At 38.7% G+C, this 21,081-nt stretch overlaps 1 protein-coding gene across 1 annotated transcript; it reads right to left on the reverse strand.

The window, feature by feature from the left end:
- Positions 1–149: 149 nt before the first annotated feature.
- LOC115266541 (esterase B1-like) lies at positions 150–10,019 on the reverse strand. The gene is made up of 4 exons (XM_062852065.1): positions 9,219–10,019; positions 9,020–9,159; positions 510–1,107; positions 150–458 (listed from the first exon to the last, which is right to left on the reverse strand). The coding sequence occupies exons 1-4, from the start codon at positions 9,935–9,937 to the stop codon at positions 176–178; spliced, it is 1,740 nt and encodes a 579-aa protein (XP_062708049.1). The 5' UTR covers positions 9,938–10,019; the 3' UTR covers positions 150–175.
- Positions 10,020–21,081: the final 11,062 nt, after the last annotated feature.

Consider the following 21,081-nt stretch of genomic DNA (forward strand, 5'->3'; position numbering starts at 1 on the left):
CGGTCACATATATTGACCGAAACGTCAGGTGTTGAACCAATATCCGTTTATGATTACATAGAGACTGGAAGCCGAAAACCCCCGCTAGCATAATACCAATCACAGTCGATCCCCTTACATTAATTTGTTTATTCGAGAAAACTCTGGTTTAGTTTACTAGTTCTCATATTCATCATCACAAGAAATCTTTCTTATACTTTATTATACACTGCCGCCAAAACGCTAATCTTTGTCGACAATGATTTTGCATCATCCTCGTTTTGACGTCAATGTTCAGATAATCTAGTTGGAACAAATTCTGACTTCCAGCGTAAGACTGAACTGGTAGCCATTCCACCGCCTTGGCATCTCCCAATGAAGGCTCTCCGTTTTTGGCAAAGCTAGACCACAATTGTATGAATGTTTGTTTCACTTTTTCTTCATCTGATTGAGCTGGCAAACGAGGCAGAAACGCTGGTCTGAAAAATAATTGGTCAATGAGGAAACTCAACAAACCTTCAAATACTCACTTGAAAATGTAGAACATGTCGTCACCATGCCAAGTTCCTCCGATATTCGTTGTCCCTAGAACGCGCTCCATACAACCATACTGCCCGTCGAACGTGAAACGATAGTTGTAGTGCTTCACTCTAGGTTGATACCTTGAAATCCACTCAGTGGCAACCATTTGATGAGCAACGAAATCCGTGTCTGTAAACAGATTACTCATCTCCTTCAAACTGTTCCGGTCAATGGGTTTGCTCCCAAAATAAAGCCTTTTGGCATCGGAAGCCAGTTGGGCTCGATCCGGAATGTCTGCATCTCTCACAATGGATGAGATCATGTTATGTTCCGGTTTGGCATTGATGGCTTTCAATTTATCCAACAGAAGATGCATGCTCAGACCGCCCTCAGTGTCACAGCATCCGGTGATCATTGGTATGTTGAAGGTGTCAACTCGTTTGAAAATTGTCTCCGGTGTTTCGGCGATGACACCATCTTTAGTCTCTACAGGTTCGACGCATGCTCGGAAGTAAAATTTGTAGGGATCCAGTGGGCTGTCGTGCTCGGTAAACGCTTTTGTCTGGAGCTTCACCAAAGTACGAGCGGAAGATCGCATCAAAATATCTGGAAATAAGAAGATATATTAGAGTGTTTGTTGCATGTTATAATCAGTATAAAGAATACCAAGGAGCGGACCTGGTGTGATGGTTAAAGCACGTGACCATCACACCGAGGACCTGGGATTGAATCCCACTCCCGACAAACTCGCAAAATGTGGTCAACCCGACGCCCGCACCCAACTGTTTTGCGGATATCAAGAACTGATGCCTACGTGCAACCAGATCTGACCTGCTGAAAGCAAGGGTATCATTACCTTTCAGGCCCTATCTGCTGCACCAGAAGGTTGGTGACAGTAGGGTCTCCACCTGCCCCGGTCCTTACCGGAAGCTCTTTCCAACCGCAGGCTCTAAACCAACCCAGTAGACCAACGCCACGACAGCAACGCTACTAAGACTTCCTCTCCGGTCACTTAATCGCTGTAAGGAGTTCGACCGCAGGGCACCGGTATGGCCTAAGAAGCCGACTTCGAACCCCTGGACCACTTCTGAACTAGCCATTCTCCGAGTTCTGATAGCCGTTGAAACGGCATTCCAGCCAAACTCATACCTACACATCCTCTGGACAAAATTGTCCGGAGTTGTATCCGAAGAACCCGCATGCCCGGAACGGTGTAGATTAGCCTGGTACACGGTTTATATGGGGAAGTATAAAAAATGGAAAAACTCCAACTCCTGTATACTTTTTAAGTTCCATTTTGGTCCCATATCAACTGTGCAAAATTTCAGATCAATCAAAGAAACTATATTTTAGCGCCCGCCATTCTTAGTTTTTCATACGATTTACTATGGGGAGAATTTACTTCTTCAAAGAAAAATCGCTTGAGGTCACCCATTGATCCCTAAAAATAAGTCGTTGAATGATTCCTGTAGATAAGTTCACGAGGAATCAGACCTCCGAAGACCGCAATGCGATGCGACATTCGTGGAAAAAGTTATTAAGCCTTACCCGATCGATAAAATGATGAGATTTTATTATTTATTGTTATTCCTTACATGTTAAACAGCGTTGGCATGCCATTCGGTTTAGAGTCAATAACTTTTTCCACATGCCTTAGATCGCTTTGAGGTCTTCAGAGGGTTTGTTCCTCGTAAAATTTCCAACAGAAATCATTCATCGATATATTTTTAGGGGTTAAGGGGCAACCTGTGGCGATTTTTTTTTGAAAAAGTGATTTTCCCCATAGTAAATCGTATGAAAACCTAAAACGGCTGGCGCTAAAATATAGTTTCTCCGATCGAGCTGAAATTTTGCACAGTTGATATGGGGCCAAAATGAAACTCAAAAAGTGTACAGGAGTAAAATGTCTTTTTGTGTCCCACGCTAGATACTGTCGGAAGCAACCATGGTCTAAAACAGTGGTTCCTAAACTTGTCGGAGCAATCGCCCCCTTGAAGCTGTTGAAACATATTTTCGCCCCCCTTAGTTTGCATTGTTTTAAATAAGATCCGATATTTTGGAATCTACAAATTCTGACTATTTTGTAGGTCACTGGAGCAAAATCTTCTTATTTTCACTGATTTTTTTTTTATTTTTTTAAAGTTTTGACGAATCAAAAAATGTTATTGCATTTTCATCCAACTTTCAGTTCAAAATGTATAACATAAAATCATGAATAAATAGGATTCAGAATCATATTTTTTGGTGAAATTAAGGAAATGTAACTACTAAATATATTTATTCTTAACTATTGGAGAAGGATGATTGAAAGTAGGGTTTTAGGATTCAGCTTCGACGAAGATTGAAACTTATCCGAAAATTAGATAATTCCGTAATAAATACATATGCCTATTATTTAAAAACCTTTCAAGAAGAGTGGCAAATTTCAGCAATTTTATTAAATATGTAGGCGTAAAATGTCATCTTGATTATCAACTTCGAATAACAGGATATCTGTAGAATCAAAGAAAGAGGAAAGGCATAAGAATCTGAAATAAAATCTTAAAATCCAAATTTTGCGCAAATTTCATCAGAAAATTTCAAAATACAGGAAGCTTAAAAACTCTGGTAAAATCAAAATACTTTAAGAGCTTGGAATAATATGAATGCCTTAAGAAAAAAAAATCGCTTTTTGAATTCACACCTAAGACAAATCAAGGACAGACAAGTTTCGTATTTCTTTAAACATGAAGAATGTATCAAAACATATTGTTGCAAACTTGCGATCGTCAACAAGTCTACAGTACAGTCTAGTACAGTATAATTACAGTAATAACAGGCATTTAAAAAAATACCAGATAACAAAAAGTGTACCGTCGTGCAGGGCTTCTTTTTACACTTTTTCATGGTTTTTCATCTTTATGACATTATAACTCCCAGAGTAGTAAATGGATTTCCACAATTTTTACACATAATAATCGTGAGAATGTATGTAGGATAAATGCAAAATTTGAACTAAATCCATCAATAAACAAAAAAAGTTGTTCATACACCAATCGGACACATCTCATATAGAACCGGATGGGGGCTACTTTGGACATGTTTAACTATAACAAAACTGCATTTAAAATTCCTGGGTTATTTAGAAAGCTACATTGTACCAATACTGTAGTATACTATATCATGCATGATTTCAATAAATACATGCGTTTTTATATGATTCTGTGCTCTCTTTGGTATTATGAGCAACGTGATATTGTAATATAGATAGCCTGAAAAAAGGGACCATCAATCCTTTATTTAGGTGAAACGGTCATTTATAATGTATAACGATACACATACTCGATTGTATATGCTACGTTGATACATTTTGAATGAATTGATCAACCCTTTGAAATTTATGAACAGACCAAAAGTTCTGATACGTTATGTATATTTTATCGGTTTATTCGATGTTTTTTCGCGTCCTGACAAGCAATAAACGATCTTTTTGAAGAATAATTTCAACCAAATGAAGGGAAAACTATTGCTTCATAATAGTCCCAAAGACATCAAACAGATTTGAACCATATTTTGAATTAAAAAAAATCCATATTCAAAAGCCCCGCATTTCAAAAGTAGCCCCGCACGACGGTAAGTTGTTTTCCTACTACATAAATATTTAAATTTCAAACATGTTTTCGAGTATTTAGTGCATTGAGTAGATTTAGTTCGCAATTTTTAACCGAGACCTTTCCAAATTATTCACAGCTAAAGAATATAGGTCTTGATGTGTTTCCAAAAATAAACGAAAAATAGTTAAAACCCCTTGAAGGGAAACTTATTCTATTTTTGGTAACTGAGTTCTATTCGTCATGGGGATGATATATTAAACCTCTTGAATCCCAAATTGACATAAAAACTTTTCCAATCGAGCTGATTTATTCGACAAGTTTCAGCCAATTCTATTGACAAAAAACCTTTTGGCGAAGAGACCAAAACTGTTTTAAAATACCCAAAATCACTCTAGATGAAATGGTTTTTGAAAAATCGCCCCCTTCTTGGAATTTTACGCCCCCCAATTTATAATTTTAAAATTTTCGCCCCCTTTGATGTCGTTTTCGCCCCCAAGGGAATCACAGGTCTAAAAGGATCTGTGTCAGGTAGAATGTTACTTCCCCAATACGCCTATTAATCCAACTGTCTACCCTCGGAATCAACCTATGGGTCCACCATCCTTTGGTGAAACTGTCCCACAAGCGCTGCCATTTGACCATGGAGGCCATCCTGGCAGTCCTGCGCCTGTATTTTGTGCCGCGCATTTCGAAGCACTCTATGTCCTCCTTGATAAAAATACCGATAGGCACCATACCAGTGATGATGCAGAGGGTGTTTTTGACACGGCACGGTACGCGCTCGCAACCCTCAGGCACATCAACCTGTAAGTACTTTCCAGTTTACCACGGTAGATTTCGGTACGTAGTGCAGTGCCCCACGCCGGGCCACCATATGGATATAGTGACACTAGCCAGAAGCTTGCGCTTACAGTCGTACACCGCAGAGCTAGAGGACATCATCCGGAGCGCTTCTACGTGATAGTGCAATCGTCAACACTGATCATTGCTTGCTGTTCCGACTTCCGGTTGTTCACAACCATCGCCTCAGTTTTGTGGTGAGCCAACTCCAGTTTCGTTGATCTCATCCACGCCTCCACAACCCCGATCGAGTGGGTGGTAGTCAATTCCACTTCTTCGATCGTCTCACCGTAGACTTCGAGCGTAATGTCGTCAGCAAAGCCGCCAATCTCCACTCCCACCGGGAACTCAAACCTCAACACCTCGTCGTATATGACATTCCATAATACCGGATCCAGGATGGAACCTTTCGGGACTCCTGAGGTTATGTGGAAGCACTTCTGAGTCACCTCTGTGTCGTAAACTAGCACTCAATTCTGGAAGTAACTTCCGAGAATCTTGTACAGGTACCCGGGTATCTCGTGCAGTATTGTGTTGTTTTTTGCTGTGCATGCGAGTGCCGAAAAATGGTGTCGCACGATCGCATCGTTTTTAGCGATAGGTCGACGGGTGCTCGAGTGAATGATTGATGATTGGTGAGCTTGTTCCTGTTTTTCTTTGAAAAACGCAGTAAATGTATCCATTAGTTCAAAATCATTTTTCATATATTTACGCAACAAAAACTGCAAAGTTCGTCACTTCAAGTGTTGACCATTTTTTTATTTATTTTTATTTTTATTAGTATTAACGAGATTTTTAGCCCTAGGCTAGTTCATCTCGGGACCCACGCTTTACTTCCCTTCCGAAGGAAGAACCCACACTTTGTGAGTTTGTCGGGAGTGACATTTGATCCCAGGTCCCCGGTGTAATTGTCAAGTGTTCTAACCATCACGCCAGGTCGCTCCGGGCCAAATTTTTCATTAATTTTATTTTATTTTAAATATATTCTCCTGTATTTTTGTACAGTCCGCCACCTTACGGTGCTGGCCACATTGATTTGATCCGTAATTATGCGTCAGTATTTTGCCTACGTTTGTGCGGTCTGTGTCGGCACAAAGCTACGTTTCAATATATCGATTTCATGACATGTAGCATATTGGTTCACCAGTCTTCCCAATTGCGAGGTGACGCAAAATATTTTTCATTCCATAAATTTTCATTTAAAATTTTCATGGTCTCACCATTCTTTCAAATTGTGAGGTGACACATTTGTGTGTATACTGTACGGTTGCATGGATCCCATCGCTTACCAAAGTGAAACCTTGATCTATGCAACTAAATATCTATCCCTTCCTACTAACAAAACTCCTTCCCGTGACAACTGTGGAGGGTCCAGTAGTACATACAACCTGTAGTAGCAACGGTTGCCGAACTAACATTCCTTCCCTTCCCCGGTAAACCGTAAGGACGTGGCCAGCGCCGTTATTGACCCAATAAAGTTTGAGCTCTCGAAACGTGTACACTGTACATTGAGGATGGTAGCAAATCCCAAGCCCCAAGCCTATTGGTTCTCTGTGTAATTTCGCTAGCTCGGGTCAATCACGGAGTAGCAACTACGAAATGTACGATCACCAATGCTCATGCTCATGCTCTTAGAACATGGTCATACTTACCCCCTATTTCCAGCATAGGCTCCCTTTTTGTTACACCAGAAGATCACCACAACAGATGGGACCCTAATCCGACATCATCAACGTCAAGAGCTATCATGGCGCTAACATTAACTTTGACTACTACCAGGTGATGGAAAATATGCGTCAACAGCATTAGGATTAGTGATTAACATCCTACGCTACCGACGCATCGCGACGGTCACCTCGGTATAACTCAAATGTCACCATCACAAACGCGCAGAATCTCTAGGTAGCGTTGCCCGGCGATAGAAGCAGTCATCAACAACGCAGCTGTGAGCAACGACGGGTATGTGGACCGGACCCGAAGGAACAATTGGTTCGATGATCAATGTAGAGAGGTTTTGGAAGAATAGAGGAACAAACATATATTGGACACAGCAACGAGCCAATATTTTTTGGACACTTACGACAACAACAAATGGAAGTGTCCAACATATATTGGCGTAACGCTGTGTTCAAAATACGTTGGTTCCCCTAGAATGCAGCGAGAGCGGTCATGAGGATGGTAGCGGGGCTGAACACTTAAAGATAAAACCGTAAAAGTTGGCCACTTCACTTGCATGCACCGACTAATAGTCTGGATCAGTGCCACTATAGACGGGGATACTTTCGAGGTAATGGAGTACTTCATCAACATTGGAATTTCATTTACGATAGACAACAACGTCAACCGTGAAATACGAACGTGCATTAATGCACTGTAGGGTAAACAGGTATAATATGCCCCCCCTAAGCAGAAATGGCAATATATCTGAAACTAGCGCCTTATTCCATCTATTGTTCACTGCAAATCGTTGTTACTAAAGTTAGTGAAGTGTTGCATGCGAACTCTGCCTTTGGAGACGTGGCTATGGAAGCTTTGGAACGGTTTTCGAAAACGTTCCAAAATTAGCCTTTTCAAAACAAACGGGGCAATACGCCCCCTCCTAAGAAAAACGTCCAGCCCCGTGATAAAACTGTCCCAGGGGATAATTCCACCACATGCTTATCCTAGGAGGGTCTTTCAACAAGTGTTTAACTGCATAAAAGTTGCAAAGTAACACAAGCGAACAGAACTAGCTTCGTTTACAATGAAGTAAGCTCACAAGAGGTAAAATATTACGCCAAAAGCCTCGATTTCAAGCTTTTTGATATTTTTATTGCTTTTCTGTACCAATCTACTAACGGACCAGCTTGTTGGCAATAATTCTTCAATATTTGAGATTTATAATCGATCACACATGCGAAAAGCGCTTGAATCGCTAGAAAATGAAGAGGGGCGTTTTGCCCCGGTGGGGCGCATTATACCCTTTTACCCTATTATCAGTGGAAGTCGGGTCTAGTATGGGCTGCACAAGAAACTGCGGACGAATAATATTCGCTCACGCACTAAATGTATTACGCTCTTTCTACATCTTGGCATAATGTCCCTACTGGGACAAAGCCTGCTTTTTATCTTAGTGATCTATTAGCATTTCTACAGTTATTACTGAGAGTTTCTTCTAAAAATGATCAATTTGCATGTGTACGTGTGGCAGGCACAATGATACTGTATGCTCAAGAATATCAAGGAAATTTCCTTTTTGAACACTTTCTGAACCAACCGGTATAAAAAGCCAACACCCTCAACAGGGTCATGCTAAATACCCACCAGGCCCGTGCGTAGAAGTGGCGCCATAGGTCAGAGGGGCGAGATTGGGTCAAAACCTGAAACATCTAATCAAATATGGCGAATATCGAATCAAAAATTTGATAGTGCCATCCTCGTAGTTGTCAGAAGTTCTTGAAAAAAAAAAAGTTTTCTAGAGCTATTAGGTGCCATTCATGAAACACGTAGACCAAATTTTGGTAATCTTGGAACCCCTCCCCCCTTCCCCCTCATAAACTTTTGTTTATACCAGAATTTGGAAATTTATATGGAGCGTTGACTTTGGCCAGACCCCACCACTCCCCTTCATGTTAACGTGGTTTGTGAATGACCTCTTAGGTAATTTTTTGATAAAACGTGAAAAAAAGCATATAAATAAGACCTGTTTAAAATCAAATGCCACTTTTAAGGCTCGATGAAACATCATTCTTTTAGGTGGATTGATGCTTTTTAAAACCTCAAATTCATATCCATCATATTATATATTATTGGTTAGTAGTATCTACCTTGCAACGTAACTTTATCAACTTGCTTTGTTGTGGGAACGGGTCAATTTTCATACACTTGTGATTTTTAGGAAAATTGACGATCCCCAAATATTTTTTCATCATTTGTGCATGCATTACCAAAGCTCACATTCCAGTGATTAAAGAACTTTTTATGCAAAGAAGCAAAAGTTATTGATCAATAAATGTGAAAGTATGCATTTTTTACCCATTCTCACGCCCAACAACGGTACTTTTTTACTATTGCAATTGATTGTTTCAAAGAGAATGTCTTCTTACCTAATGCTTCTTTGTCTGAAATTAGTTTGCCACCCTTCACAACACTCGCCAATTTTCTCGACTTAGCCACTGGATTCTGCTGCAAATACGGCATCGAGAACCCGGTACAGCTTTGACAGATTATTCGATGAAACAGATATCTGCAACATAGAGTGACATCTTCACAAACATCTCAGTCGCATCGCGCACAGTTAAGTACCTCGAATTTTTAGATAAGTAATGAAGCTGAGCTGCAATACTTCCAGCACTGCAGCCGAACAGAGTCACATTATTTGGATTTCCTCCGAATTGAGCAATGTTTTCCTGTACCCACTGGAATGCAAGACGCTGATCCTTCAATCCCATGTTGCCATAGACCCCTACACTGGGTAGGCATAAAAATCCGAGAGGTCCCAGACGGTAGTTGATAGTGACGACAATGACCCCTGCAGCTACCAAGTCTACAGGATCGTAGAGAAAGCTATCCCCAGATCCATCCTGAAAACCGCCCCCATGGATGAATATCATCACTGGTAGGTTTGGCGCAGATTTTGTACTATCGGGAAGCTCCGGTGTGTACACGTTCAAGTAGAGGCCATCTTCTGACCCCGCCACGGTGTTGAAAAGGAAATTCAACTGGATGCTTTCATTCCGGTGTACTGAGCAATCAATCATCCCTCCGTCATAACGTTGAATTGGCACTGGAGGTTGAAACCGAAGCGGTCCGACCGGTGGTTTGGCATATGGGATGCCCTTGAAGAAGTGATAGGGTTCACCGTTCGGTAGCTTGTCAGTTAATCCTCGGAGTTTTCCCAACTTAAGCTGCACTTTAGGTCGCTTGTAGCCAAAGTAATATTTCTGCCACAAACTTTTCAGATGATATTTAATCATTCCAATCAGAATCACTAGGCGAAGTTTGAAAGTTGCGCGCGAAACCATTTTCCCGACCGTCTGAGACCAGATCACATCACCGAATGGTTCAGATCAGACTCATTTGATCAGCAGCATGTAGCAGCGGGCTTAATTGTGCGCGAAAAGTCCACCACACCGCGCCGGGCTAATTGCAGTGCGGCCGCATGGTTGACCAAACTGCAAAAGTGGTACCGAAACCTGTTCGCTCGGTGCGTTAGAACGTCACAGTTGAACTTGTCATCTCCCATAATGTGTGTCATGAACCTCCACTTTCAGGGTATGCCAACGGTAAATGCAAATTTGATTCAAGTTCTTTGGTAGTATCTTACTGCAATGAAGAATGTGCTTATGCTAGTCTGAAATGACTGCAAAATTGGCGTAATCACCAAAACATAAAATAAATGTTTACTGTGTTTCAGCTGACTAACCGTGTGTGTTATTTTGTTATTTGGGTGATTCAAATAATACTGATTGACACATTGGCAGCAATTCAAATTTGAGGTTCTTCATCCCCGATCTATGTAGTATGAAATGCAATGCTTCCTAATAAAAATAATATTCTGTCATATTGGTGCTTAAACCAGTCATGTGATTATGAACAGCAAACCCTGCCGGGAGTGGTGCTATCGATCGAAAAAGTTGCCAACTACTTATTGATATTATTCACTAAAGTGTAGTTGGCTCACTCAAGACAAGGCGTCAAGCATCGGTAAAAATGCATAGTGCTAACGTTCTTGAACCGGCATCGGCTTCTTGTCTTGAAGATGAAGGGTTGTTGAGCAAACGAGTGCGCTTATAATTTTGTCGATGACATATCAAAAAAGTCTATCATTTTAACTTTTAGACAACATTCAATGAAGGATTTTACTGATTTATTTTTATGCTCTAGTATTAAAAGTATTAGGGGTACTCACCAAACAGATTAAATTGCTGCGTAAGCCATGATTTTCTGCTTATTTGAAATGTTTCATGATTTTGCGAATGAAATAATCAAAGATTGCCTTGGTGATCGCGACGTTTAATCAGTTTAATCAGTTTACGCTGTTAAGTGAATCCCCCTATTATCTTTTATTTATTTATTTATTTATTAATTGATTAATTTATTTATTTTATTCGTTTTTTCAGGAATGTTGAGGAATGTTTCTTCTTCTACTGAAATGAGTCCTATGTATTAGAAGTGTATTAGTTGTCACGACGAGGTTAGAAAACAAATTCAACACGTCAAATTTCAGTAATAAATTCAGTATACGAATTCAATACAAACTTACATTGTAGTGTCAGATAGTAAATCATTTAATAATAGGTAACAATATTCTAATAAAGATTTACATTTGACCAGGAACTGTTTATAAACAACGTAGTCAAAATTTTGGTAATCTTAGACCCACCCTCCCCCTCGAAGACTTTTGTCCATACAAAAACTTGAAATTTTGTTTGGAATGTAGACTTTGGCCAGACCCCCGCTCTCCCCCATAAAAGTCTGGTTTATGTGGTTCATGAACGGCCCCTCACCTCCATCGTTAATGGAGCGGGAAAGTTGAGCACTATTCATCTATTCTCATCAGGTGCATATGATTCCGAAATAAATATTGTCAAAACATATATCGAAGTTCAAGTACAAGTTCCGTAAACGAAATTTGTGCAAGAAACTGCAAAATATTGTAAAAAATGCTCGGAAGGCCAAATTTGGAAACTTTGATTCCAGGTTGTGGATGATCAACCAGCAATGGCATAGTATTCTGAGATTGAAATTTTTTTGAATGAATCTGAATTTGGTTTTGGAATTCTTACAACTGGTATATTATATTTCGTATGTAAATAATTGAATAAAGCCTCGTTGGAAAAATGTACGCCTTGTGCTGAATCGTCTTTTTGCAACTCGTTGCATAAATAACTATTTTACCCCTAAGAAGGATAATAATACCACTAGGAAAAACGACTTGGGGCCAAGTCTGGTAGCTTAGCTCGAGTCTGGGAGTCTTAGCTCGATGAACTGAGCAAATGCCTGTATGTGTGAGTGTGCGTTACAAAAAAGTCACTCGCGTTTCTCAGCCGTCTGTCGACCGTTCTCTTAGGTTCTCCTAGCACCAAATGAAAGCTACGACATTCTTGTAGAACGCTATTGAATTTTATATCGATTGGACGTTTGATTACCGAGATGTCTTTCGAATACTACTAAACTTTACTAGGTTTAATGGTTTTGAGAGATTTTCGACTAAGTGTATCTATCTACCGGTTTGGATTCTCTTAGCACCAAATTTTTGCCATAACATCCAAGTTTAACGCAATTGAATTTTACTTTCATTGGACATGTGGTTACCAAGATATATTTTAAAGAGTAACTAAAAGAAATACAAATCCACTATTTGAGATGTTTTTGATGACTAAGTGTATCTCAATAAATTTCTCAGCTGTTTGTCAATGAACTCGTGAAATGTCGAAAAACTACAATCAAGGGAACAGCCATCATTATGGTTACAAAGTCATTATTTTTTGTTTTGTGGTCCTGACGATAAGGTTGAAGGATTCATCATTGATATCATCGTCATCATTGAAATTTGGAAAGCAGTTTTCTCGTTCAAAAAACAAATTATCTTCATGAAAATGTATTCACTGTATTGCACATGGAGAATGGAATGCAGTGAACACATTTTCATTGTAAACATTTGTGTTTTGAAGGAGAAAACTGCTTTCGAACTTTCGATGATGATTATTATGTCAATGACGAATCCTTCAACCATAAGCAATGGGTTGCGCCAGCCAGAAAAAGATAGTGAAAGCTGTGCGGAAATTCACGTTTCGTCGTAATTAACTCCAGATAGTCTGCCAAACATTGTAACTGAGCAAGAGCCGTGTTACTCCCAGCAAGGATGAAACCCCCGTCTTCAAGCCTCAGGGTCGGCAAGACGCTCGTGTCACTCCGCGAAATGAAAACACTTGTCGATTCGGTAAAGAAACTCCCTCTATTCTCGGTCTGGGGTACACTTTATTCTCACTTCCTGACGTCCTACTTTCTCCCTTCTAACTGCCTTCCTCCTAACTTCCTGGCGTCCGTCCTCAACACCGGACGACGCCTCCCACTTTCTTAAGGACCTTACTTTCTTCACTTCTCTTCGTTCTTCGGGGCCCCACACACTGCACGCCTTCGCTGCCGCTCCTTTCGCCTGTCCTCTGGTTCCTTGTCTCCTTCCTGGGCCAGGGGGCGGGCAATTCTTCTCCTTCTTCCTCTCTACCGATGGTTGCAGCCTCTCGTGGACCTTCCTCCTGTCCCGTGCGCCCCTCGAGTGTGGTGACGGACTCGAGGCTTCAGTGATCCGTAGACTCACTGGAAAAAGCCTGGGTTTCGTTGACGCAATTGATTGTCGTATCGGGTACAGGGTTGATGCGGACACACTACTAATCAGCAGGTAGGGTCTATGCTGCGGTGTGGCTCCTAACGATACCGCAAAGTTCGATTTTAAAATAAAAACCGCGAGGTCATGTGGGCACAATGGGAGAATCGCAATGGCGGGTTAGGCACTGTACGGATGGGCTAGGTTCGGGGTTTATGGGCAGTAGTTTACCTGGAAATCCAGTATTCCTTCACGCTCCTTCTTTTCTCCTCTGTATCCTCTTCTGCTCCTTAACTTTGGATAACTATCTTCAACTTTTACTCAACTCCAAATAACTTTTTCCTTCTATTAACTTTTGAAAATTTCGACTATTCGCTCTGAAGATCTCCAGGCTAATGATCTGTTGGATACAAGCTCGTTGACCCCGAACCTTTGGCCAATGACCCGTCGAAAGTGCCGAAGTTCCTCCTCATCATGGCACCCCAGTTCGCCTCTTATGGCCGCCCATTTCGCCACCCCCATGGCCGCCCATTCGTGCAGTCCTGTGCAGCCTGGTGGTGGCTAGCGGAACTACTGTCGTCCTTACATGGAGCAGTGTAGTGATGGCTGCGTTCGTGGGGTTTTTGGGACGTTACACTTAACCTAACTACAAACGTTTTCTTTTTTTAACAAAACAATATTTAATGAATACTAAACGTGACAAATCTCATCAATACTGGACGTTACACTGACATTTGTTACAACATGTACAGCGCAGGTTAACTAATCCAATTGCTTAAAAAACACAGAGGTGAGCTAAAATGTCATGATGATTAGTCAGTTTGTTTCATCAGGGGTGTTTAGTGTTAAGTGTAAAGTTTGGGTCGAAAATCCAAAGGTCATTAGTTTGACACAGAGGTGATAAGAATGGTTTATTATGAGTAAACTATTATCATGAGTAAATAAATACTTTTTGGCTTTCGTACACCAAAAGAATTGGAATTCGGTTCATTACTCTGACTACCAAGTACGTGAGAGCAAAGATTTTTCACTTGTGAGACAAAATTTAGATCAATTAATTTCTTATCCATTTGTTAACTGATTCAAGATATTTTGCTGGTAAACAAAATATAAAGTATTGCAGAATATGAAATCACGCATCAAAACTCTTACAACTAGTGAAATGGACTGTTAAAAGGCAAAATATAATCTTGAAATTGCCTCCTAAACACTTGAAGGTAGGATATCCTTAGGAGTTCTATGTATGGATTTTATTCAATATTTATTACCTCATTTTGGAAATTCCTTCCCTAACTATTTATGAATTAATTCTATTATTCCCATGAGCATTTCGCTAACGACTCTTTTGGGAATTCCGCCGACAATTTCTTTAAAAATTGAATTTTGTTCAGTAATTCCTTTGAAATGTGGTCGTCAATTTCTTTAGGAATTACATGGAAAGATATTTAGACATTTTGCTAGCAATTCTCATTCGCCAATTTCTTTAGTAATTATTTTCAATCTTGCCTCTGCGATTTCTTTGAGAGTTGGTTCGGAAAGAAAGTCGTAATTTCTCCGGTAATTGAATATAAAGATTCAATCGGCGATTTTGTTATGAATGGCATTAGTAATTATTTTATAATTTATGTACCAACTGACTTGGCAATCCCGAACAAATTCTCATAGAAGTTTCCGACAAAATTTTCAAAAAAAAAAAATGTCAAAAGAATTTTTATAGGAATTTCCAAAGAAATTTCTTCTAATGAAGTTGTCAAAAATATCAATAGAAATATCCGCAAGAATTCACATAGAATTTTATGACGGACTTCTTAAAGAATATGCCGAAGAAATTTCGGAGGGAATTCCCAAAAGAATCGTTTGAGGAATTACCAAAAGTTTTTTCCAGAGACAGTGCCAGAAAAATTTCCAAAGAAATTGCTAAAGGAACCCTCAAAGCAATTCCTGAAGGAATTTTCAAAGAAATTCACAAGGGGAATTTCTATGGCAATTTTCTAATTAGCTTAATAATAATTGCCAAGGAATTTTTCAATGAAATTCCCAAAACAACCTCAAACATATTTACCTGAGAAATTTTTAAAGGAACTGCTGATAAAATTCCCTAATAAAATAAAATTCGAAGTGAGCTCCAAATAAAATGTCAACGACTTTCCCCAAGAAACAGCCGCAAGAATTCTTAAATGCATTACTGAAGGATTTGCAAAGAAATTGTCTAGATATATCGTAGGAATAATATAAATAATTCACAACAGAACTTTGTAAATACCTTTTGCAAGGAATTTTCCAAGAAATTGCCGGAAGATTCCTCATAGAAATGGACAGCAGAATTTCACAAGGCATTGATGGAAAAAATCAAAAGGGAACTACAGAAATCATAGCCGAAATAAAATGTTCGGAGAATTGTTAAGGAATTGCCGAAGAAATTTCCAAAGCTATTTTCAAAAAAAATTACAGGGGCATTGCCGAATCAATTACTTAAGATATTATTGAATGAATTTTCAAAGGGGCTGTCGTAGGAATGACTTCATACTTAAAAAAAAATATAAATATAAGCTCCAAGAAAATTACCAAAAGAAAAGCAAAAAATGCGAAATTTTCAAAACATTGGATGCCAAGACGTCGAAAAGTGAAAAAAATGGCTTTCTTTTAACCCTCTAATGCTTACCTGAGGTTCATTGAACCCCTACACCGTAATAAGCTATTTGTACAATAATATCAATAATTTCATGGCGTAATATGGTTTATTTTCGTTTTCAAAGTTGATCCGGGCAATTTTGTACCCCTGGGGTCTATTCGACCCCACTGCTTGAATGATTGCATCTTTTGATCATGACTTCCTAGAATAATGCTGTCTTCGGCAAAACTGTTCTACAAACCAAGGGTAATCTTATGATAAATAATTAATTGAAACAAAATTAGTTCAGTAGATGGCGCTAGTGTGTGTGTTCAAATTCAAACTGAAAGTTATTGTTTAGCCTGAATATCTTGATATTCTGAATGTATAGAACGTTTGTGTCTTCGGCAAAAGTGTTTAAGACATCAAGAACTATTTGGTAATGAAAACAGTTCTAATGTTTTCATGCAATCTGGCGCTGATAAATACATATTCGCTCAGCATTCTAGATACCCCAGGCGACAAACATCCTCAAAAAAGTAAGCTTCGTTTGAGGCGAATGACTCAATTTAAATTTTTATAATTCTTGATTTGCAATTAGTAATTAGTGATTAATTCTCCGACCTGGTGGCAATGGGAGAAAATTGTGAGTACTTAAAAAGAAAATCGGGTTAAGTACTGTTCCTTTGAATTCCACTAAGAATTTGCATCCTTTGACAGATAGGGGAGACTGAGGAGACTTGATCCCTGGGGAGACTTGTTCCCCCCATATTTTCTCGGAATCAAAAACAGTTTTCTTCTAGCATATTTTTTTCAAAACGACATCTGGACTGACGACAATGTTTTGGCTACAATTGATTTTAATTGAGTATTGCAGGGGTTTTCAGGCATTTCGGCTCGCGGTGCACTTTTTGGAAATAAATTGCTCCACGGTGCATATGTTCATTATTGTTTCAAATTTTCAAATTCGTCAAAAAAAAACTGTCGTATTTTTCATAGCAATTCCAAGGGGCGTATGTACTCGTCATTATTTTTTTTCACCATGTCTATGTCTATGATGTGACATAGTTTTTCGACTCGGAATATTTCTTCCTCAGAATGTTTTTGGAAAATTTCAGACAAGATCTTTATAAATAAATGCTGAATGAAATCTTGAGCCGAATTAGTGCTATTTTGTTTTCAAGAACCTCGGTTAAGTTCTTCGAAAACTACTGTATTATTTCTAGTGTGTTTTTTTAATAGACGTTTTTCCAAGACTTTTACTGAATTTCTTAAAAAATTCTAGCAAGAGACTTGGAAGGTTTATTTTCAGAAACTTGGCATATACATATTGACAATATTTTTGATAAATTCCTTCCAGGCACTCTTGTCAATTCGAAAGGAAATTTCTATGAAAATTATAAGCACGTTAACAGTAGAATTCCTGGTTAACTGATTTCGATTGCTTCCTTCTCTGGTATCAAGCAAAGCCACAGAAATATTAGTAAGATTTCTTCTGCGAATTGATTAGCATAATAATTAAAGATACATTTGAAATGCCTTCCATACGAGTTCTTGGAAAAATATAACATTTATTAGGAAAGTTTTGGCAGACTTGTTTCATGATTTTTCGCAAATATCTGAAATGGTGTTTGCTGGATTCAAGGTTGACACGCCGGCTGGAAAAAAATGGAAATTTTGCTCTCAATCCCTTGGAGCACCTTCCAATTATTCAGTTGTTCTAATTCTCGAACTATTTTTCATGAAATGCGCAATGAATATAAATTTAAATACGCAAGACTTTCCTCAAGTGCTGCGGTGCACTTGTCATTGCTTCGCGGTGCACCAAGTGCACCGCGGTGCACGATCTGAAAACCGCTGGAGTATTGCATTATTTTTTAACGGCTGATGGTTTGTTTTCAGTCTTTCAGAAATCTTTTAGGCGATTCCGAAAAATCTCAATAACTTTGTGAAAATTGAATCAAATCATGTCAAAATTTAACAGCACATAGTATAAATAAAGTACTATCAAACTTATTTATTCAAATAAGGCTGTTATATAAATATTTCAATTAATGTAGCTTAGTATATACAACAGTGACATGGGGAGACTTGATCCCTCGAGGATTACACACACATTATACATGTGAAAAATAAAATTCAATTTTGAAGCCTCTATTTACTCGGAATTCTAGTATATCCAATGATAAAACGTGTCAGATAATTATTATTTTAGAACAAACCATGAAAAGGGGGATCAAGTCTCCCCATTTTCAAGATACGGCATATCCTTAACAATTTAAGGAAATCTTATAATTTCAAATACACCATATGCATCAAAAATGCAAGAAAACTTGAAAAGAAAGTGAATAGGAAGCTTCTGGAGTTATTTTCCCTTTGAATTAATCATGTGCTCAAAAGGGGATCAATTTTGACCCATTTTTGAAAAATACATCATAAGACATGCCTTCATAAAAACACAGTTTTGAAAACTTTAACAATAATTTAAAGTCCTTCTGTTTTGTATAAACTTACAATAGATGTTTACCTGCTATTCTATACGAAAAATGGATCTAGTTTTGTTGTTTTTCTTAAAGTTACAGGCAAATTAAGAAAAAGGGATCAAGTCTCCCCAGTCTCCCCTACGTATTTCGACCTCAACTGTAAGGTCGTCTTCAGTGTCTTCAAGACTGGTTCGAAATCATCGCACTTGATCCTTTCCAGGATTTCTTCAGGTATTGCTCTACAAATTCCTTCAGGGATCCAGGATTTGCATAGGAATTCTCTCAGGATACCTTCATGATGTTCTAGTAATTGCGTCAGGGGCTCTACAGAATTGCCACCAATAATTCCATCGATAATTGCTCCAGGTATTTCCATGCGGATACCTTCAGGAATTCCTTCCGTAATTTCTGAAGAAACTCCTCCTGGGTTTTTTGTTTCAAAAATTAATACAGTTTTTTTTAGTAATTCCTGCTAAGGTTCCTCCAGGGCTTTATCTAGAAAATCCACTTGGAATTCCTCCGGATTTTTTTTCAGGATTCCCTCTCGGGATTGATTCAGGAAATCCAACAGCGATTCAACTAGAAATTCATAGAAAGATTCCTCCAGGAATTTCTCCTGTGATTCCTCTAGGAACTGCTTCCGGGATTTCCATAAGATATAAAATGTGAATGTGAACTTAGTGACACTTTTCAAATCTATTGGTACATTATAAATTTCCCATAAAAAAAAAAACAATTGCATTATTCATCCGCGAGTCTGTAGATTCTAAAGTGTTTTTTTTATGTATTATTAGGCGTTATTATGTAGGCCCATGCCAGCCGAAAAACTTTGCCTTAGTCACCATCTTTATAAACGGATCCCGAGATATAGGTATGTATAAGATATAAAACATTCCACCCCATGCGACATATGTATGTCCCAACTTCAACAGAATAGGAAGAAAAGATCTTACACCACGAGCTTAGAGATTTTTGAACCTTGCATACATATTTTCTAGCGGTAACTTAGAGTCGGTAAACGCTGCAGCGCTGTTGAAGATCTATCAGTAAACAATTTAGATTTCAGGTAAGTAATAACAGATTATTCACGCATAATTATATAATTCGGGCCGAATGGCCTCACAATTGTATCTTGAATACTGAGCTTCATCGACGATATTATCAGAAACCGATATCAACAGAAATTCGAGAACGTTAATAGAGGTGGGAAGGCCACACACTACGAAAGAGCGGAGACGAAAGCAAGCAAACACTGGATTGGATTCCCGGCTTTCGGAATTTGTTCCCGGTGCCACACCAGAATAAGATTCCCGCACTATATAGTTCGCAACAGAAGTCCTTAATCGACCCTATCGAAAGCGGCCATAAACCCTATCGAGGGCAAAGCTGCCACATTATCTGTATTCCGTACACGAAAAAAGTTGCCACCCCCTCGTTTATTTTACTATCTCAAAGTATTTTACAAGAGCTGTAAGCTTAAAAAATAGTTTCAATTATATGCTAGGGGGATTCACTTAACAGCGTAAACTGATTGAACTGATTAAACGTTGCGATCACCAAGGCCATCTTTGATTATTTCTTCATTCGAAAAATCGTGAAACATTTCAAATAAGCAGAAAATCATGGCTTACGCAGCAATTTAATCTGTTTAGTGAGTACCCCTACTATTTTTTTTTGAGATATCAAACTTGTTCCATTCCCTTGTGGTCTAAAAATAAACGAGGGGGTAACATTTTTTTCGTATACAGCCCTCTAATATGGCAGATCTGATTGGGGGGGGGAGGGGGGGGGGCTTGGCAAGTCCACTATGGGTTATAAGGTGGCCAAAAATCAGAAAAGCGATTTGCTCTAATTTATATTTCTTCATAATCATTCGACAGCAAACACTTCTACTAAGAATATTTCAAAAAATCGGTGCATTATATGGTTTCGGAGGTATGCATTGTCAAGTTTCAGAAGTAACAATAAGGTTACTTAATCAATGAATTTTGCTAAATCAATGTAAAAATTTACCACATCTTTGCACACTGTCCAAAAGTTTATATAAAAAGCCACTTGGTAAAAATAAATAAGTGATAATTTTGTAATTTTAAGTCGCCAAATAAAGTAGCTACACGAAAAATATAAAATGGTGAAATTTATTAAAAACTTTAGACATCATATACTTTTTTGTCCCAAGTTGTTCCAGGCAAAAGTAAGTATTGGAGGATTCTTACATAAGTCTGCTAACAGTTCGTGAAGAGTTATAATTGCATTTTTTTTTTATTTAGAGCATATTATATTTTTCCAGTGTTTTTAGCAGTTTTGGACATTCGTTGGCTACTAATCATCCTTTTGAAGAGTTCCAAACCTCAAACTAATTTATATTGCCGTTAAAGTTCGAACTTCGGCTTTTAATATTAAAACCGCAGCGTTAATCGTAAATGTGGCTTAAATACACATTTTCATGAAAATCACAATAATGAACTATATCGCTACGCGAATACAAGTAACCCCTGTTATTGGAGTGGGGGTGCCAGGCGAGTTCGCCCCGCTGACTAAACCCCAATATTTGATAGCCCAGACCCCATAGATATGTACTTCAGCAACCCTAGCAAGTACAGGATACGAGTACCTATATATATACTATGGATATGAGTAAATACGGGGAACGGAAACAAATAGAATCTTGGTTTCAATACGATCGGTCGACTGGAGAGAACTCATCATTCTAGTTCCGAAAGGTTGAATATTGTCACGCCACGG

This window comes from Aedes albopictus, chromosome 2 (assembly GCF_035046485.1).
Source record: "Aedes albopictus strain Foshan chromosome 2, AalbF5, whole genome shotgun sequence".
NCBI lineage: Eukaryota > Metazoa > Arthropoda > Insecta > Diptera > Culicidae > Aedes > Aedes albopictus.

What these genes read in the sequence shown, in the direction of transcription:
- LOC115266541 (XM_062852065.1), bottom strand. Translation starts at nt 9,937, where the DNA reads ATGGTTTCGCGCGCAACTTTCAAACTTCGCCTAGTGATTCTGATTGGA. An exon ending in TTCAGACAAAGAAGCATTAG is followed by an intron (nt 1,108 to 9,019) that starts GTAAGAAGACAT and finishes TCTTATTTCCAG; the next exon opens with ATATTTTGATGCGATCTTCC. An exon ending in GACATGTTCTACATTTTCAA is followed by an intron (nt 459 to 509) that starts GTGAGTATTTGA and finishes ATTATTTTTCAG; the next exon opens with ACCAGCGTTTCTGCCTCGTT.